At 40.6% G+C, this 20072-nt stretch overlaps 1 protein-coding gene across 1 annotated transcript; it reads left to right on the top strand.

The window, feature by feature from the left end:
* The first annotated feature begins 9188 nt into the window (after window positions 1-9188).
* On the top strand, window positions 9189-12364 carry ptmap12.L (prothymosin alpha like L homeolog). The gene is given in 5 exon segments (NM_001112851.1): window positions 9189-9343; window positions 10481-10561; window positions 10680-10740; window positions 11811-11920; window positions 12065-12364. Coding segments are annotated over 5 exon segments (372 nt in total). The 5' UTR covers window positions 9189-9292; the 3' UTR covers window positions 12134-12364.
* Window positions 12365-20072: the final 7708 nt, after the last annotated feature.

Consider the following 20072-nt stretch of genomic DNA (forward strand, 5'->3'; position numbering starts at 1 on the left):
TACAGTTTGATACAATAGTAATTTCTCAGTAGGCGCTTCAGTCCCAATTGAGCATGCTCCCAAAAAAAAAAAAAGGATCCAATTGCAACCAATGTTCTGTAACAATATAAATAAAAGTCTTGTGACAGACAGGGGAAGAGTATTATACTGGTCAAGACTGCACCCCTTCATTCCCCAAGGTCCTATTGGGGATAAAATACAATAAACAAAAGGCAAATAGAAGGTGGATTGCAAAATCAATATATTAAAAATACAATTTATTATATAATCTCTAAAACACTGGCCGGCCAGGAAACACAGTGAATAAATTATGAATAAATAGTTATAAAACCAATAATAAATATAATCCAGGTGGGTAATCACTTTTCCTGTAGGGAAAATTAGAATGACTGTTCCTTGGTATTGGTGTATGCTTGTAATTTAAAGGACAAGAAAAGGTTGTGGGTTGTAGTTCAGCAAGGCAGAAAAGTTAATTCCCAGGAATCACAGCCAAGGTTTTTCCATATGGTGAAGCAGTGGAGTATGCAGAGTGCTTAACTAAGTATATTAAACAGGCAGACCGATAGATGGCTGAATTTAGAGAGCAGATTATCAAAGGGATGTATTGGGGCATCCCCCACTCCCTCCTCCTTGCCAGCTGCAAAAGCCCCCAAAAAGAAGTTGGAATGGTCTCACCAGTAGGGATGTAGCGAATAGTTCGCGCGAACTTCGAACGTTCGCGTCCGCCGAATGTTCGCGAACGTTTGGGAACGTTCGCATTTTGAGTTCGCGTTCGATCGTTCGACCATTCGACCATTCGAATTCCTTCGACCGCTAAAAATCGAACGATTTCCATTCGTTCGAACGATTGTAAGCATTCGATCCAATGAAAAGCATTCGATCGAATGGCTTCGATCGTTCGATTCGAATGAAAATCCTTCGATCGAACGATTAAAATCCTTCGATCGTTCGATCGAACGATTAAAATCCTTCGATCGTTCGATCGAACGATTTTAGCGGGTGTTCGAAGTTCGCGAACGTTCGCATTTTTTGCCGGTGTTCGCGAACGGCGTTCGCGAACACCAAATCGGCAGTTCGCTACATCCCTACTCACCAGATACAAAGCTGGATTTAAACTCTCAGCAGCCTCAAGCCTGTTTCACGAATTCGCTTCTCTGCAGATGTCCCTTTCACGATGATCCAAAATGGCGCACCATCTGTTTCAGTGCGTGCGCTTCACAGCGGAACGCAAACTCCGATTTCTTTTCACGATCTCCCGCTGCTTCACCGGTTTCACAAACTATGGATCCGGGAAATGCGGCAACTTACAACTTTTCACTTTTTTTTTCATAGTTTGGATTAAAAGCATAAAAGTAAAAGTCCACACCAAGGAATGATCCCATCTGGATACTGCAACGCGTTTCGCCACACTAGGGCTTTCTCAAGCAATTAAAGGCCAGAAGTGATGTTGTTTCTCACTTTAAATACCCTAATCTTAAATGGAACACAGTCATATTCAACATTAAAGGCATATAACATCAAATCAGGAAAACTGCCAGCTTGTAGCCACTCTATTATCTCAAAAAAGGGTGACATTCATTCATATGGGATTTTTAGAACCAAATTTATCAAATGGTGAGTTCTAACTTTCACCCATTGATAAATACAATTCTAAAAATCCCATAGGAATGAATAAAACGTGGGTGAGATTTTATTTATTAAACTCTAAACTCACATTTTGATAAATATGCCCCTATATTATAGAATAACCAATTCTTAGCAAATTTTTTTTTTATAGTTTTTTAATCGTGTTCTTCTGCTTTTTTTTCTAGCTGTCAGATGGGGGTTACTGGCCCAGGCAGCCAAAAAAGCAATTGCTCTGTGGTGCTACAATGTTACTTTTTATAATGTGTTTTTCTGTTCAGGCCCTCTCCTATTCATCCAGTCTCTCATTCCAACCACTGCCTGGTTGCTATGGTAAGCTGGAGTCTAGCAACAAAAGATGTGCTTACATTCCACACTGGAGAGCTGATCTAAACTACTAAAGATGAAATCAAATTGCAATTTGTCTTAAAATACCACTGTCTACATTATACTATACGTTATTTTAAAGGCAAACTACCCCTTTAACTATGCTTCTCATGAGAAAAGAAAATGTATTAGCTCCACCATCTGGGTTAAGAATGTAGCACATGTTTAATCGGTGTATATATTATATATGCATATAAATAATGTACTAACTTAAAACAAATACAGCTTTAATGTTTTTCCCTGCAAAGAAATATTTATGTTTTCTTCTCACTTGTAAATAATTGCTTCTTAAAATCAGACCCCTGATGACCTTGATTAATAAAGGAATAGAACATAAGGACAATGGAGCAGCAATTAGTACTGTTTATATGTACACCACACTAATATTTTTCTCCATGGCAGTTCCTTTTTAAAGTAGCACAGTGCTAATTTTGGTGCAAAATCATTAGTTTCGATGGTAATTGAGGTACCAGTGATTTAATACAGTAGTATCTCTAGCCTATCAGAGCTTCATATCCACAGCTAAAGTCTTGCTACCTGTTGCTGTAAAACACATTGGCATTTTCTATGCTAAACAGAGAATCCCAAACCAGTAAGTATTGTGTCAAGATGAAAGATATTTTTTAAAGTATTGTGTCTGTTTTAATCCTAAACCTCAAGGGGTTTGGCAGAATTTTCACAGATTGTTAAAGGATCAAGAAAATACTTTAGAAATTATTCTCTTAGGGGCAGATTTATCAAATGTCGAGGTGAATTTTCGAACGAAAAAAAATTCGAAATTCGAGCTATTTTTTTTGTATACTTCAACTAGGGAATAGTCTAAATTTGATTTGATTCTTTTTTTTAAAAAAAAATCGCTGTTTTAGCCTATGGGGACCTCCTAGAACCTATTTGAAGTCAATTGGTGGACTTTGAAAAAATGAAGTTTTTTTGGGGGAAAAACTTTGAATCAAACTCGATCGGATGCGCTATTCCTACGATTTGTATTCTGCCGAATACGGACCTATTCGATCGAAAACTGACCTATTCAACCAAAAAAAAACTTTAACTTAATTTTGGTTAGTCTTTTTGAATTCGAATTTCGACCCTTAGTGTAGGGCTCTGTGATATGTTTTAGTAGCAACTACATTGATGCAGAAAGTCAAATTACCCGCTACATTGACGTTACAGTGAACCTTATTTCCCCTGCTGGCTATTGTTCCATAAGATTCAAACCGAAACGTATAGTTTGAGGGTGCGCTTGAAAAATGGTCATATGTAAGGCCAAATATTTTATTAAATGCCATAATAAAATTTGCCCCGGATAGTATTATTGCACTGAAGTCTAGAGCTACAATGTCATAATGCGTTTCTGTAATTTATAACTCAGTAATATGACTATTATATCCCAAAGATTGTTTTAAACTTGTTGATCACCCCAAATGAAAATAAAGGTTGGCTGTTGGGTCATGGATCACATGGTGATGGCTTAGATAAGTAAAACTTGCCAATCCAGTTTTATGGCAAAACTGCCTAATTTGTGTTGTATTATTTTCTAGTGGATAAGTGCATAAAAAAATCATTATTGCTATTATGTGACTAAGAAGCGATTTCTACAAAAAAAACAAACCTAAGCTTGGATGTGTTACATATACTGGAAAAAATTTAAACAAACACTAACATTTAAACATGTAGTTGCTATCTATCTCACACTGTAATGTTGGCTCCTTCAGCTGGTGATTGATATCAAAACATTTTTCCACATGTAATGTTAATAATACATTATAGTCTAGCCTATGCCCAAATCAACATCATGTAGAAGGATGTAACTAGGGGTGCACAGAATCCAGGATTTGGTTCCGGATTTGGCCAAGAGTCTGCCTTTTTCAGCAGGATTCCGACCGAATCCAAGTGCCTGGCCAAACCAAATCCAAACCCAAAAAATCACATAGCTTTTTGTCACACAAACAAGAGAGTAAAAAAAATCATAAATGCTGCGTGCAGGTTCTCTTTCCCCCTCACTTCCCTGATTTACATATGCAAATTACAGTCCTCTTTCACATTTGTCTGAATCCTAAAATAGTGGATTCGGGGCATCCCTAGATGTAACAATAGAAGTAGCCTCTGGTAAAATTTGATATTTTTAAAGTTTTAGGAGTCCTAAAATGATTTTGTTGTGGGGCTCAGCAACATTTACTTACATCAAACAGCATGTCCTCAGAATGAAATATTCATTAGCCAGGGACATAAAAAGCCTAAAAAGCTAAGAAAATGATGCAGTAGTCAATATCCTATGGAAGTAATGAGGATACAAATACATTGGGAATGTTATAGAATTAGAGTGGTCATTGGTGGAAAAATCACTTGAGGTATAGAAGTTGTGACAGGATAATTAGGTAGCCGGGTAAGCTTTTCAAAGAGCTACGTATTTAGAGAACTTTTAAGGGCCTGGAGGCAAGAAGAATATTATTGGACAAGGCAGTAAATTCCAGAGTGTAGGTGCAGCACGAGAACAATCTTTGTGGTGCACATGAGATGTGTAGGCCTTTTGAAAACCACAAAATGGAGATGTTTGGTGACAAAAAAATGAGCTGTAGGCCCCAGGGCTCTTTTAAATAGGTTGAGTTTTGGCCAGGATCCTCACTGTTAGAGATGTATATTCTCCTCTAAATATAATATTTACATGTGGCTGAAAACGATGAGCTAGATTCAGTTCAATGACAACAACATATCTACAGATTCAGTTACACATTACCCTTCAGCTGGCCGTACACATTCAGATTTTATTTGTCATACGGTGAACGTCCGGATATTGATCTTGCATTTTAAGGCAACCATATAAAACCAACATTCAGATTTATATTGTAGGAATAAAGTAGGAGAAATAACAAATCAGACAATGTTCTGGCCATTGATTGACAGACAACAATCGTACAAAAGTTATGTCCTGCAAATTAGTTGTCACAGTCACCCAAACAGGGGGGGGCACTACCCTGCAAGTTACCAGAGATGGCAAAATGCCGTTACCAGGGGCTTTTTAAAACCAGGAAATTCATCTCTTCTACGGCAAAAGAGCACAAATGCGCTCTCTGCTCTAGCGATGCAGCCCCACTGGTCAGCATGTGTATAGCCAGCTTTACATACAAAACTTTCCATGCATTTTCTACTTCAAAAATTGATCTAGTCTTATAAAATTCAGTGGTATAATTCTGGGTATTTTAGGGCACTAATTATTTTAGTGGTAAAAATTTAGAATTTCTTGTGTGAGTGATGTATTTCCTGGTACATCAATATAACCTGTAGGGTTGCCACCTTTTCTGGGAAAAAATACCAGCCTTCCTATATATTTATCTTTTTTCCCTATTAATAAAATTGGGATCAACCATGATTATTACCGGCCAGGTGGCAACCCTAATAACCTGTAAAAGTCTCAGGAATCCATAAATGGCCACTACTGCAGAACATGTAGCCACTAGACTGCCCCCGTGCATGGTACTTGGCCTCATGGCTAGCAAACGTTTGGCAAATCAAGTGCAGACAGAATTTGGACAGCATTGCATGCAATAAAATAGACACAAAAATACATAGTATATAGTTGAATAAGTAATAAAAACACATTTACTATATAATGACATCAGGGTTACAATAAAGCTGGCCATACATGCAAGGATACCATTCTACGAAAAGAAGGACATTTTTTTGTACCATGGCGACTAGTAGTTCAGTCAATCGGCAGGTTAAAAGATTTATATCGGCTAACAATAAGATCTCTACATGTATTGACTATCTGACGATATCAATGGGAGACGGTCACTACTATTTGTCGAACATAAAATGGCACTCGCGGCGCTTCATTTTCCGAAGTCGCCCTAAGTTGCCTCACAAGGAAACTTCGGGCGACTTCAGAAAACGAAGCACTGCAAGTGCCATGCCGCAGGCGATTTTTCTTTCTAGTAGGCGGAAGCAGTTTGGGGAGATTAGTCGCCGGTCGACTAAATCTCCCTGAATCTCCCAGTGTAACCTTACCCTTAAAGGTGAATAAATACTCCCTTTCCATATTTGTTTTCACATTTATCAAAAGGCTCAGCTTTGGGAGCATTCAGCATTTTGTGCATTCAGTCAGATCAGTACAGACCATGGACTTAAAAAGTTTAAATGCTAATCAAACAGATGCTGCAAATCTGATCCTTTTGACTGCCCATCATCCCAGCTTTATTAGCCAAATAACCTTTAGGGGGTGAAATGACTGAGGAATAATGATGACTTTTAAATGCTTATTCCTCTCCATTTTTACTTTGTGAAGGAAACAAAAGGCAGTACAAGAAGAATCATCAGGAGAAGTTGATGTGTATGCAAAGGAGCAATTTTACTACTGCTTAATTGCAAGGAAACATAAAAAATACTTTCACATTTCGATTTAGAAATTTAGCCTACAGAAAATTATTTTGTGAACTTCCTCTTTACATGTAACAAAAGCTAAAAAAAGCTATGGGCAATGTCAATGCCCCCCCATTGCAATTGCCATAAACAGCAAAAACTACAACTTCTGTTTTTGTCAGTCCAAAAATGGCTGATGTGCAAATTCACAAGGAAGTACTTTTGACTTTTTATTTGTTTTACTACTGCTTTAACAAACAATTCGCTGTTGTTACATTTCCGTGATGAGAGGTCACAGTGGGTTTCTTTGGTGGTCACAAAATAGTTCAACAGTCTGTCTAGTAACTTAGAACTTAGTTATTCACACAACAGTTTTCAGTATCTCCTCTAATATCTGTGACATCCAGTAGCCCTATTACTAGCTCATCTTCATTAACTAGGGTCTCATGTTCCACAGGCTGTCTAGTTCACTCCTATGCCACTTTCCCTCTACGGAAGTTTAAAGAGACTTATTTACACTACGGAGAGACACTTGATCCTGTATTAATCGAGGCTACCCTGACCCCCCCCCCCTCCATGCAGAAACCAAAATACATTGGAGCTACCAGAAATTTGCTCCCACTTAAGGAACTGGCACACAGGATGTTTTATTACCTTGCTTAATCCCATCTACTGCAATCCGAAATTCCCTTCCTAATCAGGGGTGCTTCGCCAATGAGGCGAGTTGAGGCTGTCGCCTCAGGTGGCAGCGCCCCACTAGGTACCAGGGGCAGCAAAAATGCTGCTCCTGGTACTTTAAGAGCGAATTTCCGGGGGAGGGGGGGCAGCAGCAACTGCTGCTGCCTCAGGTGGCGGAGGGGCCAGGATCGCCCCTGTTCCTAATGACAATAATTTAAAAAGCCTGTGGGAAAACCTATGCATCACCTCTGCTGCAAATAGTAGCCCAAAGTTGCCTTCTCTGTGATACATGTTTTCCCACTGGTTATTTACATTATTGCTGATGGGAAGGGGATTTTGGACATTTTGTCGCTTGAGGAGATTAAATGGCAGATTTATTAAAGATTTATATTAGAGCTCATCACACAAAAATGCATCCACTTTCTATTCATTCCTATGGGACTATTAGAAATGTATTTATCAATGGGTGAAAGCAGCTGGGGGGGGCAACAACTCCCCCACCCCAGTGCACCAGCATCATGGAGGGAGTTAAGCAGTGGCAGTGCAGGGAGCGGGACTGGGCTGACTCTAGGTGAAAGTCAAGAGATCACCATAATAAATAGAAAGTGGGTGAATTTCTCGGCATTGAGCTCTAATCTCACAATTTGATAAATCTGACCTTAAAAGTCCCATGTGCCATTGCCCTAAGTGTGCCTTAAACCCCTATTACTAAGCACTACCGTAGTGGGACTCAGGATACCCCCCCGAAACGTTGTTCTGTACTTGGAGTGGTAAAACTGGCTAAAATAAAGCATTATTTGCACAGCAAGAAGTGGTGAAGTGCTTGCCTTTCCTGTGAAATTTTACCCAGTATACCAACCCAACTCTCAGTGTTCATAACCAGTGTATGTGTGATCTAGCAAAATCACTTCCAGCACACACAGGTAATTAACTTCTATAATATATTGTAAACAGCTGTGTAACTTGCTGGCACTGTTTAAATGAATGGCTGTGATCCAGCTTTCAAATGGCGGGTCACTGACCCCCATTTAAAAAAACAAATGTCTTGTAATGCTACAAATGTATTGTTATTGCTACTTCTTATTACTAATCTTTCTATTTGGGCCTCTCCTATTCATATCCCAGTCTCTTTTTCAAATCAATGCATGGTTGCCAGGGTAATTTGGACGGTAGCAACCAGATTGCTGCAATTACGGACTTGAGGGTTGATGAATTAAAAGTTATATAACTTACAAATAATTGAAAAAAATAAAATAAAATCCAACTGCAAATGGTGTCAGAATATTATTCTGTACATAATACTAAAAAGCCCTGGTTTAATGGTCCCTGAGCTGAGGCGCTATTCTGCGCCTGAGGAGATGACTGGTGCTTTTTAGGCGCAGAATGAAGAATTCTGACAAGGATCCTGTCGAAAGAAATAGTATAGGGTTCTGTCACGGGGCTTCACACGTTTCTTTATTGTCAGACCTTTATTTCCCCAACTAAATTCTACATCAAGTCACGTGTCACTGCAAATACTCCTGAGTCTTAAGTCAAACTGCCTCCACACAAGTCCTGCTTTTTTTTTTTTGAGGAAAAGGCGGCAAAAGCGCTGTTTCTAATAATGTGCCGTTCGTCGCTCCACAAATGGCAACACCGGAAATATTGGTTTAAAACTCCTGCTTCCACAGGAGAAAACAGAACCCCATCCCCCAGCGTAAGATGCGCTCCCAGCAGCAAACTCCTTCCCCTCCGAGAGCTCTCGCATACAAACCAATAGTAACAAGATAATGGTAAACAGGACGGGCCGTGGTACCAGCCAGTAACAATCAGCCGTAACAAAGGGGCCAGGTTTATGCCATTCAATGAGTCTGCTAACCAATGGATGCCGAGGAGCATCTGTTCAACTGAACAGGGCTCATTACCATATTGGGCGGGGAAAGCCCCGACATCCAGCCAATCGCAACGCAGGTGCCTAGGTAACTGTACGGGGCTGGATTATGTTTCATAATAGACAGTTTTGTGCTCAAACCAAAATCAACACACATCGTCGTGTCAACCAGTCAAAAAGCCAGAATCACACTAGTCCCGCCCAACTACAGTCCGTATTTAATTGTCTGCCTGTGGTACAGTTGTTTCATTCCTGTCCACTGGGTCGTGCGGCTGCTTGGTGTCTCGGTCCCATTCATTCGTCACATTTTCCACTCCAAAACACGAGAGGTCTTTTTTCCCCCACCACTTGATTCAAAACTTAAACTCACAAAGGAAAATGGCAGATACCGACGTTGATACCACCACCGCCGAGGTCCCCGTCACCAAGGTAAAGCGCCTCCGCTGTGTTCTTGTCACACATTGCCTTTCCATTGTCCGCGGCAGGTTTCTTTGTTGTCTTTCCGCGCACGCGGTTTTGGCTTTGAGTCGGGGAGAGAAGGACCTGTTCCCTCTTCTGACGCTTGAACTTTAACGCGCTGTAACACCAGCAACCTGTCAGTGATGGGAGCTGAGGAATTTTCTTCAGAATCCCTGAGCTCAGCAAGCGCATCTCTCTGCCGGCTTAGAGAGCGCAGTCCGCGGCGTTAGCAGTGGAACTACTTATTATAGATTTGGCTCATTGGGAACTTGCCGAGTTCCTCGCTTTTCTCCTTCCCTCTCATTGTGTTGGTTGCTTTGTTTCTCTCTGTGGAAGCAGGTGGTCATTTCGACTATTAGTTTTCATAATAACCATATTGAAATCGTTCCGCTGGGCGCAACCACGTTGGATTGGGAGGGGGGTATTCGTACCTCACTGAGCTGGAACACCCCAATGTGCCCTATACCTGCATTAAAGGTGGTGTCCTGTTCTCATCGTTTATCTGCTGTTCTGTAGCTATTTCTATAAACAGTATGAAGTTGGAATTGTTTGCTTTTACTTAGCCATCGCCATCCTACTCCCCCCTCCCCTTCTTTGGAGTCTGCCACCTGCGCTGGCACCGCTCCAGCCGCCCGGCGCCTTGAGAAGCGCTTCAGTTCAAAAGCGTCAGGGAATCGGCGGGAAGGAGGGGGTGCGCGTTCGCGATAAGAGGAGTGAGCGCGCTCGTGCACGGTTTCCTCTTCTGGGGGCGGAGTGTCGAGAAGATGGCGCTGAGAAGCGCGAGGCTCTTTGTCTTTCGCGCGCTCTCTCCTTCTCTGATCTGCGCGCCTGGCAGATGTTCCTGAGGGCGCGCGCACTTCATTAACTGAGGGTTTTGCTTATTCCCGTGCGCTTTCCTAGGGCAGAGGGTTTTTTTTTTTTTTTCGTTTATTGCAAGTCGTGCTTTGTCTTCACTTCGCGCATTCAGTCATTACTTGTTAAACGGACATATGGACTTTCTTTCTTTAATTTATTCATCCCCCAAGTTATTTTTCTTTTTCCGAAAGTTTATATCGTGTGGATTTTTAGATATGAATGTAATTTTTTTTTTTTACATTTTCATTCTAGGATCTTAAAGAAAAAAAAGAAGTGGTAGAGGAACCAGAGAAGGCAGAGAATGGAAAGGAAGACGCACCATCTAATGGCAAAGTAAGTGTCTCTGCCCCTTTAAAGGAGAAACAAACCCTTTACCAAAAAAACCCCCTGGGGTGGATCTGGCCAGGAAGATGCTGAACATGGGCTCATGCTTCTGTTTTTCCCCTTACAGGAAGAGAATGGTACTGACCATGGTGCAAAGAATCAGGATGCAGAGGAAGAGGATGAAGAAGGTAAAGAATTTGTCCTGATGGTGTTGTAGACCCGAAATTGCTTCTAAAAAAGTCTAGAACACATGGGGAAGATAAATGTAGCTCTTTTATATACAGTTCAGTAACATGGAAATCGGATGTCTTCCAGCACACTGACAGTGCCCTTACGGTTGTGTGAGTTGCAATTCAACAGAAACCACAGGCTATGGATTCCCCATAGTGCTCGTATTGAATGAAATGTGGTCTATTGAACAAGCTTTTAGTCTTTACAATGGGACTTCCTTAAGAAGGTCTAATGAGTGATGAACTATTGCCCTTTCTACTTAGAGCACTTATGCTTTGAGAGTTGTACTCTTGAGCATAACCAAGATCGCCCCCCCTGTTAATAGACATTATAGACTGCATACACCCCCCCCCCCCCCCCCAACGTCGGAAAGATACATATTTTCCTAAGAATTGTTATTTTAAATTACAAATAGTAATGGAGAATTGTTGCTTCCACACTTATGAACACTCTTCTTTTATGTTTATTTTTATTAGATATGAGCTCTGTATAAACAAACCCTACCTTCGTGCCATGGTTACTGTTTAGGCTTACAGATACGTTGTCTGTGTGCAGCTATTTGAATTACATACCAGCAAGTTGCTATTTGCCCAGTTTAGCCAATTTTCATGAAATAACACAGATTTTCTTTGCTTGCTGTTGATACAGTAGACAAAAAGTATATTTCAGCTCAACCATGTTCACTCAAACACGGGGGTGCACTGACATTTCAAGCATCATAGTGTTTGTGTAGGAATACGTTGTATACACACGTGTTTTAAGTGCAATGATTAAATGTCTGCTGTCTTATTTTTGTTATGGATCCACACAGCCAAGCAATGCATGGTTATTGAACAGTGGAACCCAAAAGGGATCCCTGGACTCTGGCAGTGCCCACCCTTAATGAATGCCACATTACTTGTAATTTGGGGTTAATTATTATTATTATAGAGGTCAGTGCATAACTGTTTTCATAATTTGAATTTGGGGCTCACATGGTTTCAGTTCAGAAATATGCATTTAAAATAATCCAATTCCAACCTTCCAGGTGATGTAGAAGGTGAGGGCGAAGGAGAGGATGAAGAGGAGGAGGAAGAAGGAGAGGGAGATGAAAATGAGACAGATGGCCTTTCAGTAAAACGTCCTGCAGAAGAGGAGGTGAGCACACTTGCAATTATTTTGTATTGTCATACATAAGGTGACCTTGAGGTGACTGAGCATGCATTTACTAATACAGCCTCTTGATCTATTTTTAATCTGACCTAGTAATAACTGTAGCTAACCTCATTGTTTGCATTGCAGGAGGAAACTGAAACTAAAAAACAGAAGACAGAAAACGGAGACTCCACAGAAGTAAAAGAATCTGCCTAATTCTCCTTCCATACATTTTTATAGCTTAAGTGACATGGTTGACTTTAAATTGTAGAGAATGTGCTTTATATCTGTACATTTTACAAAATGACTTTTTTATATACTGTAAACTTACATGCACTAGAAACCTGTAACATCACAGCAAGATAGCAAAAGGTTTTTTGTAAAATGTTATTTATTGGTGCTTGTTTGTACTGGTTAACTGCTTCAATAAAAAACAATTTTTTTTTTTTTTAGTTTTATGTGGTACAGCTTTGCTTTTGTACACCATTGAAGCACATGTCTTATCATATTAGTTCAGCCATGTGTATTCTTGAGTGAAGCTGCCTTCCTGTAATATAATGGTGGTAGGCTAGAAAGTTCATATGCAATGAAGGCCAAAGATGTGGATCTTATTTAGCCAGGGTTAACCTGGGCATTCTGTATAGATCTTTGGGCTTAATTTTATTGCTGTTTGGTATATAGTTGTGGTGCAAGCAAGGCTTGACAATTGCAAGGTTCAATATGTAAATTTCTGTGTATCCTAATGTGCTATCAAAGTGTGTGTTCTGCAGAAATTTTGAGGCATCAACAGTGTAGTTTTCATCAATTATATCCAAGATAAAAAAAAACCTGTATACCTCATTAGTTTATGCTTACCACTACTTTGTATATTCAGGTTAAGTGCTATAAATAAATCTTTTATATAAAAAAACGAGTTTGTGCTTCATTTGAATGACTGTTTTATAATAAAATGCATAGCAGCTTTTCTTCAATCAGGTGTACTGCTTGTATGAAAAAGCTTTGCAGTCAAGATCAGAATCATACAAATTAATATAAACTGGGTGCTTTCCTAGCTGTTCACTCGTATTGCATCATCACATTTGTCTAAATCAGTGCTATCCAACTTACATTACTGGCCCAATTGTGTCATACAACATGGAGGGCCGAAATGAATTAAAATAATCTCATACGGGAAAGTCTATGGATCCTGGGGGCTGTAAAAATCCTTTGGAGGGCCACATCCTGCCGACGGACCTCCAGTTGAACAGTCCTGGTCTAAATCAAAACCTTAGGGTAGACTGAATGAAAAGTCAGAGGTAACAACTACATTACATCCGATGCGACATGACTGTCGGATGTGGATGCAGAAAGCAGTGTCTTCACCCGACAGCTGAACCGTTTAGTTCTTAACTGACTTTTTATTCAGTCCAATTATATCTTCACACGTGCGACTCCATCTGACTTGTCGCATACATTTTGTCGGTGGGTGTCGATCTGATGAAAACCGCTCGTGGAGTCCAGCTCTAAGTATTCTTCAGTATCGGTTCAGCAGGTGACTTATCTGTGTGTAACTTCCATAATATGAAGTTCTGACATGTTTCTGTTAGTAAACTAGATGTATATCCACTCCTATTTTGAATGCAACATTTGCACAACAATATAAAATAGCAAAAATTGATCTGTCCAGGGGGTTGGCCAGATGATTACAACTGCTTAAAGGACAAGGAAAGTGAAATCCTCGGGTGAGGGGTGTTAGGTGAGAATTCGTAGAAAACAGTGTGAGCGCACACGCAGGCCTTCCTTACTCGATTGCCTGGTGCACAATCCTCTGGGGAGACGGCACTCCCTCGATTTCCAATGTGAAGCAAAGAAAGGAGGAATCGGCACACAGGAACAAATTGCAATGTGGGGTAAACCCCTAAGTGTTTATTGTGTCATAAGATGCACAACGTTTTGGTGGCACGCCCCTTCGTCAGGTGATCACCTGACGAAGGGGCGTGCCCCCGAAACGTTGTGCATCTTATGACACAATAAACACTTAGGGGTTTACCCCACATTGCAATTTGTTCCTGTGTGCCGATTCCTCCTTTCTTTGCTTCATGTTAGGTGAGAATATCATCACCTACCTTAAAGGAACAGTTCAGTGTCACAAAACAAACTGGGTAAATAGATAGGCTGTGCAAAATAAAAAATGTTTCTAATATAGTCAGTTAGCCAAAAATGTAATGTATTAAGGCTGGAATGACTGGAGGTGTAACAAAAGCCAGAACACTACTTCCTGCTTTTCAGCTCTATAACTCTGAGTCAGTCAGCGACTTGAAGGGGGGCCACATGGGACCAATCTGTTCAGTGAGTTTGCAATTGATCCTCAGCATTCAGCTCCGATTCAAAAGCAACAGATATGACCCATGTGGCACCCCCTCAAGTTTCTGATTGGTTACTGCCTGGTAACAAGTCAGTGTAAACCAAGAGAGCTGAAGTAGTGTTCTGGCTATTATGTTAGACATCCAGTCACTCCAGCCTTTATACATTACATTTTGTCTAACTAACTATATTAGAAACATTTTTTATTTTGCACAGCCTATCCATTTACCCAGTTTTTATTTTTATACTGAACAATTCCTTTAAATACCAAGGTAATGTTCCCACTGCTCAACTTTGCCATCTTTTGTAATGCCCCATAGATCCTCTGCACAGTCCAGGCAGCAGTCCAGGACCACTGAAGAGAATCACTGGGGCATTGGTGGCTGTGTGCAACAGGAGCCTCACCCTGGCGATTTAAGTTTAGCAATGATATTCTATCTCCCAATGTTGCAGGAGGGGTAGAATTGAGCAGAGAAGTGTCTGAAGAGCCTTCCTGTCTCAGTAAAATAGACTTTTGCAGTTTCTGACAAATCAGCGTTATTCTGTTACACATTCATATAAATGGTGTTAAACCGGAAAAAGTACAGTTTAGAAGCGCACTCACAAGTTTTACGTTACGTTGTGTGGGAAGGCTACATTTGGTCATGGAAAGCTTTAGACAAACTTCAGTATTATATTAGATTTGTGTCCTCTACACTAGTGATGGGTGAATCTGTGAGGCAAAATTGGCGAAGCAATGAAAAAGTTTGACGGAAGTGACAATTTTCATACGCACAACTATTTTGTCCAAATGCATTACAGTCAATGGGCGTCTGAAAAATTGATGCTCTACAATTTTTCACCAGGCAAATTTTCACGCAGTTTTACAAATGTATTCGCTGGCGGCGAAGCATGTAAATTCACTGTAAATTGGTGCCCACCAAATTTATTTGGCCATCACTACTCTACACCCCCCTCCCCTTTCATTTAGTCTGCAAGCTTCTATGATATAAAGAAATTATATATATATAGATATATATATATATAAAATGTATATATATATACATACAATATATCTCTGGAGCATTTTGTACCCAACTATGGCAGTGTGCTAGCACAGCGGTCCCCAACCTTTTTGGCACCACGGACCTGTTTCAAGCAAGACAATTTTTATGAGGACCAGGAGGGATATAGATGCGTGTGTGCATTTCAGGCTTACCAAAAAACTGTTCAAACAGTATTTTGGTCCTTATCGTGATCAGTAGAAAGCTTCCTGGGCTTCACATCGCTCTTGTCATGGCAATGGCGAGTCAGGGAGCTGGGATTGCAGGTAATTAGGGTCTTTTTCATGTTTTTTGCAGCTATTATACACTGCAGCTAGGACCAGAGGAGGCCCAGTTCGACATAGCCCACGGTCCACCACTGGTTTTGTGGCCCGGTGGTTGGGGGCCCCTGTGCTAGCAGGTCACGTATTGCTGGCATGTGTGCATTTGCACCAAGTTATTACTGTCTGTAATGCACAGCAGGGCCCCCATCAGGGGGGTACTGTTGTACCGAGCCTAAAGGGTGGCCCGGCTCTGCTGCACTTTTCGGATCTGGGGTGGGGCTGTTGTACGGGGCCCCAAGATTTTGAATGGTGGCCCTGTGCAAAGGTATGTCCTTAGGGACTGGGTGGCAGAATTTAACTTGTTAGCATAGCAGAGTTGTTGGGAACAACAATGTTACCAATAGTGATGTACGGGTCAGGCTTTTCCCGTTTTGCCCGAGCCTGACTTCCGGGTCTCTTTAATAGACCCGCCCAGATGACGTCACAGAAGGGGCGGGGCGAGAGGCGCACATCTATAAAAAAAAACAAGGAGGTTTTTTCCCCAAGACCAGTTCAGGCTGCCAAAAAGAGTAATACTCTCATTTATTAGATGATATTCTTATTAAACTTCTGAAATGGCACTTTTTTTATAGTTTTTGAATCTAATGTGGGTCACTGACCCCATCTAAAAACAAATGTTCTGTAAGGCTACAAATGTATTGTTATTGCTATTTCTTTCTATTCAGCCCCTCTCCTGTTCATATTTCAGTCTCTTATTCAAAACAATGCTTGGTTGCTAGGGTAATCTAGACCCTAGCAACCAGATTGCTGAAATTGTAAACGGGAGGGCTGCTGAATAAAAAGCTAAATAACTCAAAATAATAAACCCAAATACAATTTAAAAAAAAATTCACTGTGCATAAAGTTAATTTAAAGGTGAACAACCCTTTTAAATATTTTGAAAGATAGAATATTAAAATGTGAGGTATAACTTAGAACAGTGACTTTCCAACTGGGGAATGAATTAACTGGGCCATTGCACCATCTTTCACTTACAGGTAGTTAAATAAGTTGCTTGTAGATGAAGAATCCAAGAAAACAATAATACTGCTCACAAGAACATACAGAAAATATGCTAAAAGTATCAGTAGGACCTCATGCAAAACCAGATGTAATGGGCACAAATCAGCAGCAGATGTAAAAGTGCCAGATATGATTTGTTGCATTTTTTTTAACCCTCCACCTACAGAGGACATGTAAAGTGCAGCTATCTCTTCTTGGGGTTTATGTCTGAATTGTAGAAAAGAGCATCGGTTGGCAACCATAAAACAATTCATTTTTATTATAGTCAATAAACGTTCCACCACTAGAGATAAAAAGGAGAGAGAAGGATCAGTAAACAGTGTCTGCAAAAAAATGTACACTCTTGTTATGTACCCACCTCACATTTGAACCATTTCCTTCCCCTTATAAAGTATATAGATTTTGAGCAGTATCTATAAGGGGTAATGGAATGCCAGGCACAATGTTTGCTGCATGTCTAGTATCCCTTACAAAACAGATATTTGCCATCATTCTGATTGTTACCTGCTGATTGGGTAATGGAACTGGATCTTATTCTGCACCTGTTGCTGCATAACACCTCTACAGTTTGTTTTTCTTCTGCCCTGTAACAATGTAAACCTCATTCTCCCCAGTACAGGAATTCATAACTCTTTCAAGTCTGTAAAATAGACGTTTTGTGGATTTGTTTGGCAAACAAACCTGCCGACGTAGAATGGTGGTAGATTGTGTTCATACCTCTATAAAAAAACGCCCTGTATACAGTACTTGCATCGTTTTTCAAATTATTAGGCTTGGGTTCTGCATAGAAGTTTTTCTTTCAAACGGACGAAAAGAATCCTGTGTTTTCACAAAACCTGTTAAGTTCAAATGGGACACCAACATTTTTCTTTTACTTAAAGGAGAATTCAAACCCCCTCCCCTGTTTTTCCCCCCCTCCCTACCTCCCCCCCCCCCCCCCCGGGCAAATGCCCCTAACTTGTTACTGACCCCTCCGTGCAGTTCCTCTCCTGTTGAGTTCACGGCAGCCATGTTCGCCCGTGCGCTCTTCTTCCTGTATTCGCCGGCATTTGGTGGTGCATGCGCAGTAGAGGGATTCACCGGTACGGCTCTACTGCTCATGTGCCCGACAGTCACGAAGTTTCCGATTTCTTTCTTCGGAAACTTTGTGACTTTCGCCGAAAAGCAGTAGATCCTTACTGGTAAATCCCTCTACTGCGCATGCGCCACCAAATGCCGGCGAATACAGGAAGAAGAGCGCACGGGCAAACATGGCTGCCGTGAACTCAACGGGAGAGGAACTGCACGGAGGGGTCAGTAACAAGTTAGGGGCATTTGCCCGGGGGGAGGTAGGTTGGGGGAGAGGAGGGAGGGGGGGCAACACAGGGGAGGGATTTTAGCGCTGAAGGGGTTGAATTCTCCTTTAAGGTTCACCTTAGTTTTATGTCATAGAGTGGCTAATTCTAAGAAACTTTCCAGTTTACCTTTATTTTTCCTTTTTTTTCCTTATGACTCTTTCCAGCTTTCAAATGGGGGTCACTGACCCTTTTCTAAAAGACAAATGCTCTGTAAGGCTAGAAATGTATTGTCTTTGCTACTTTTTATTACTCATCTTTCAATGCAGGCCCTCTCCTATTTAGATTCAAATCAATGCATTGCTAGGGTAAACTGAACCCTAGCTAATAGATCGCTAAAACTGCAAACTGAAACTGCAGTTTCAACAGGCCATCCTTCAGATGTGGCATAGTTTGATTTATTCTGAAAAGTGTATCTGTTGATACACTGTATGTGCTGATAACCTGTTGCATTGGGAGATGAGGAAGTGAGGGGAGCCGTAGTTCTTTGCTTTAAGTCAGATTTAATTATTCATGCTGTTGGCTACAAGGAATGGAACAGAAGAGTATGATCAACCTTGAGTATGGCCACCTATACAGAGATTTTCTGAATGTGAAATAACCCTTTAAGCATTTAGAAGCATATCTCCCAATTGCCCTGTTTTTGACAGCTCAACCTGCAGTCCCGGATTGTTACTGAAATGTCCATAGTTTCTCTTTAATCTCCTGCACTGATGCCAGAAAAAGATACAAAGTTTCTAAAGGAAAAGAGGCTTTTGGCAGAGAGCCCAGAATACATGGCAGCTGCATTTAGATATGTTAGTAACAATTTAAGATAATCAAAGATGCAATTGTAACTATTTAAGATAAGCAGGTCTATTACAGCTTAAAGGGCAATTAACCTTCATTAGCAAAACTGTAATAACACATACAGGGTCGAACTCACTCCAGTGCTGCCGCCGTGTTTTTTGGGCGGTCACGTCAGGAAGGAGAATGCAAAACGTGGATTGGCCCAGTCCGACCCTGACCATATAAACCTAACCCTAAAACCCCCAGAAATGTGTTAGAACTTTCAATAGCCTGCCAAATTTTGTAAAATAGATGTGGTATTTAGGGGGTGTGACCATAAAATGGGCACGGTCAACCCTTTTTGAAATGAAAATCCCTTTGTCCCTCTCTCTATTTTCCAAATGTTGGGAGGTGTGTAGAAGTTGTGTTAATTTGCTACATACACAGTATGTGGCAGGTCTTAAAGGGCACCTATCAACACACCAGTAATGTCACTACCCCCTGCGGGCCTTGGTGCAGGCCAAGCCAATAGCACTGACTGCACCATGCCAGCCAAGCATGCTGTGGAAAGCAATTTTCTCCCTTAAATAAACAATTGCATTTGCAAAATTAGAATGAGTCAATTGAGGTTGACACCCCTGGTAGAAAGCATGTGGGCAGAGGAATTTGCATACTCTGAAAAGCAAACATACTAAAGCATATATTAAAACACATAATGAATATAAGGTATGCATATAATAGTCTCCTGTCCATATTGTCTTTTCCGTAAAGCAATATTGTTTAAAGGGGTGGTTCAACTTTAAGATAACTTTTAATACACATTTATTGTTATTGCTACTTTTGATTACTCATCTTTATATTCAGGCTTCTGATATTCATATTCCAGTGTCTTATTCAAATCAATGTATGGTTGCTAGGATAATCTGGACCCTAGCAGCCCGATTGCTGAACTTGCAAACTGGAGAGCTATTGAATAAAAGCTAAATAACTCAAAAACCACTAATAATAAAAAATGAAAACCAATTGCAAATTGTCTCAGAATATCACTCTCTAGATTATACTAAGAGTAAAGTCAAAGGTGAACAATGAAAGTATTCGTTTATGTTCCGTAACGTTTATCTATGAGTGAAACACGTCTGTTTGTGCCTGCCGACTAGTAAAAATGCCGTTTCCTCTTACAACAACAGCCATGGAACAACAGATATGATTGATTCAGGTTTTATGACATTTTACAAACTCCTGAATGCAGATCTTTACTTTTGGTTTATTCTCCTTATGCGGAAGTTCATTTTTAACACTTCTGTTTACTGGTTGCATGTTGTCATGTAGATCTACCTTGGAT

Source organism: Xenopus laevis, chromosome 7L, assembly GCF_017654675.1.
Source record: "Xenopus laevis strain J_2021 chromosome 7L, Xenopus_laevis_v10.1, whole genome shotgun sequence".
Taxonomy (NCBI): domain Eukaryota; kingdom Metazoa; phylum Chordata; class Amphibia; order Anura; family Pipidae; genus Xenopus; species Xenopus laevis.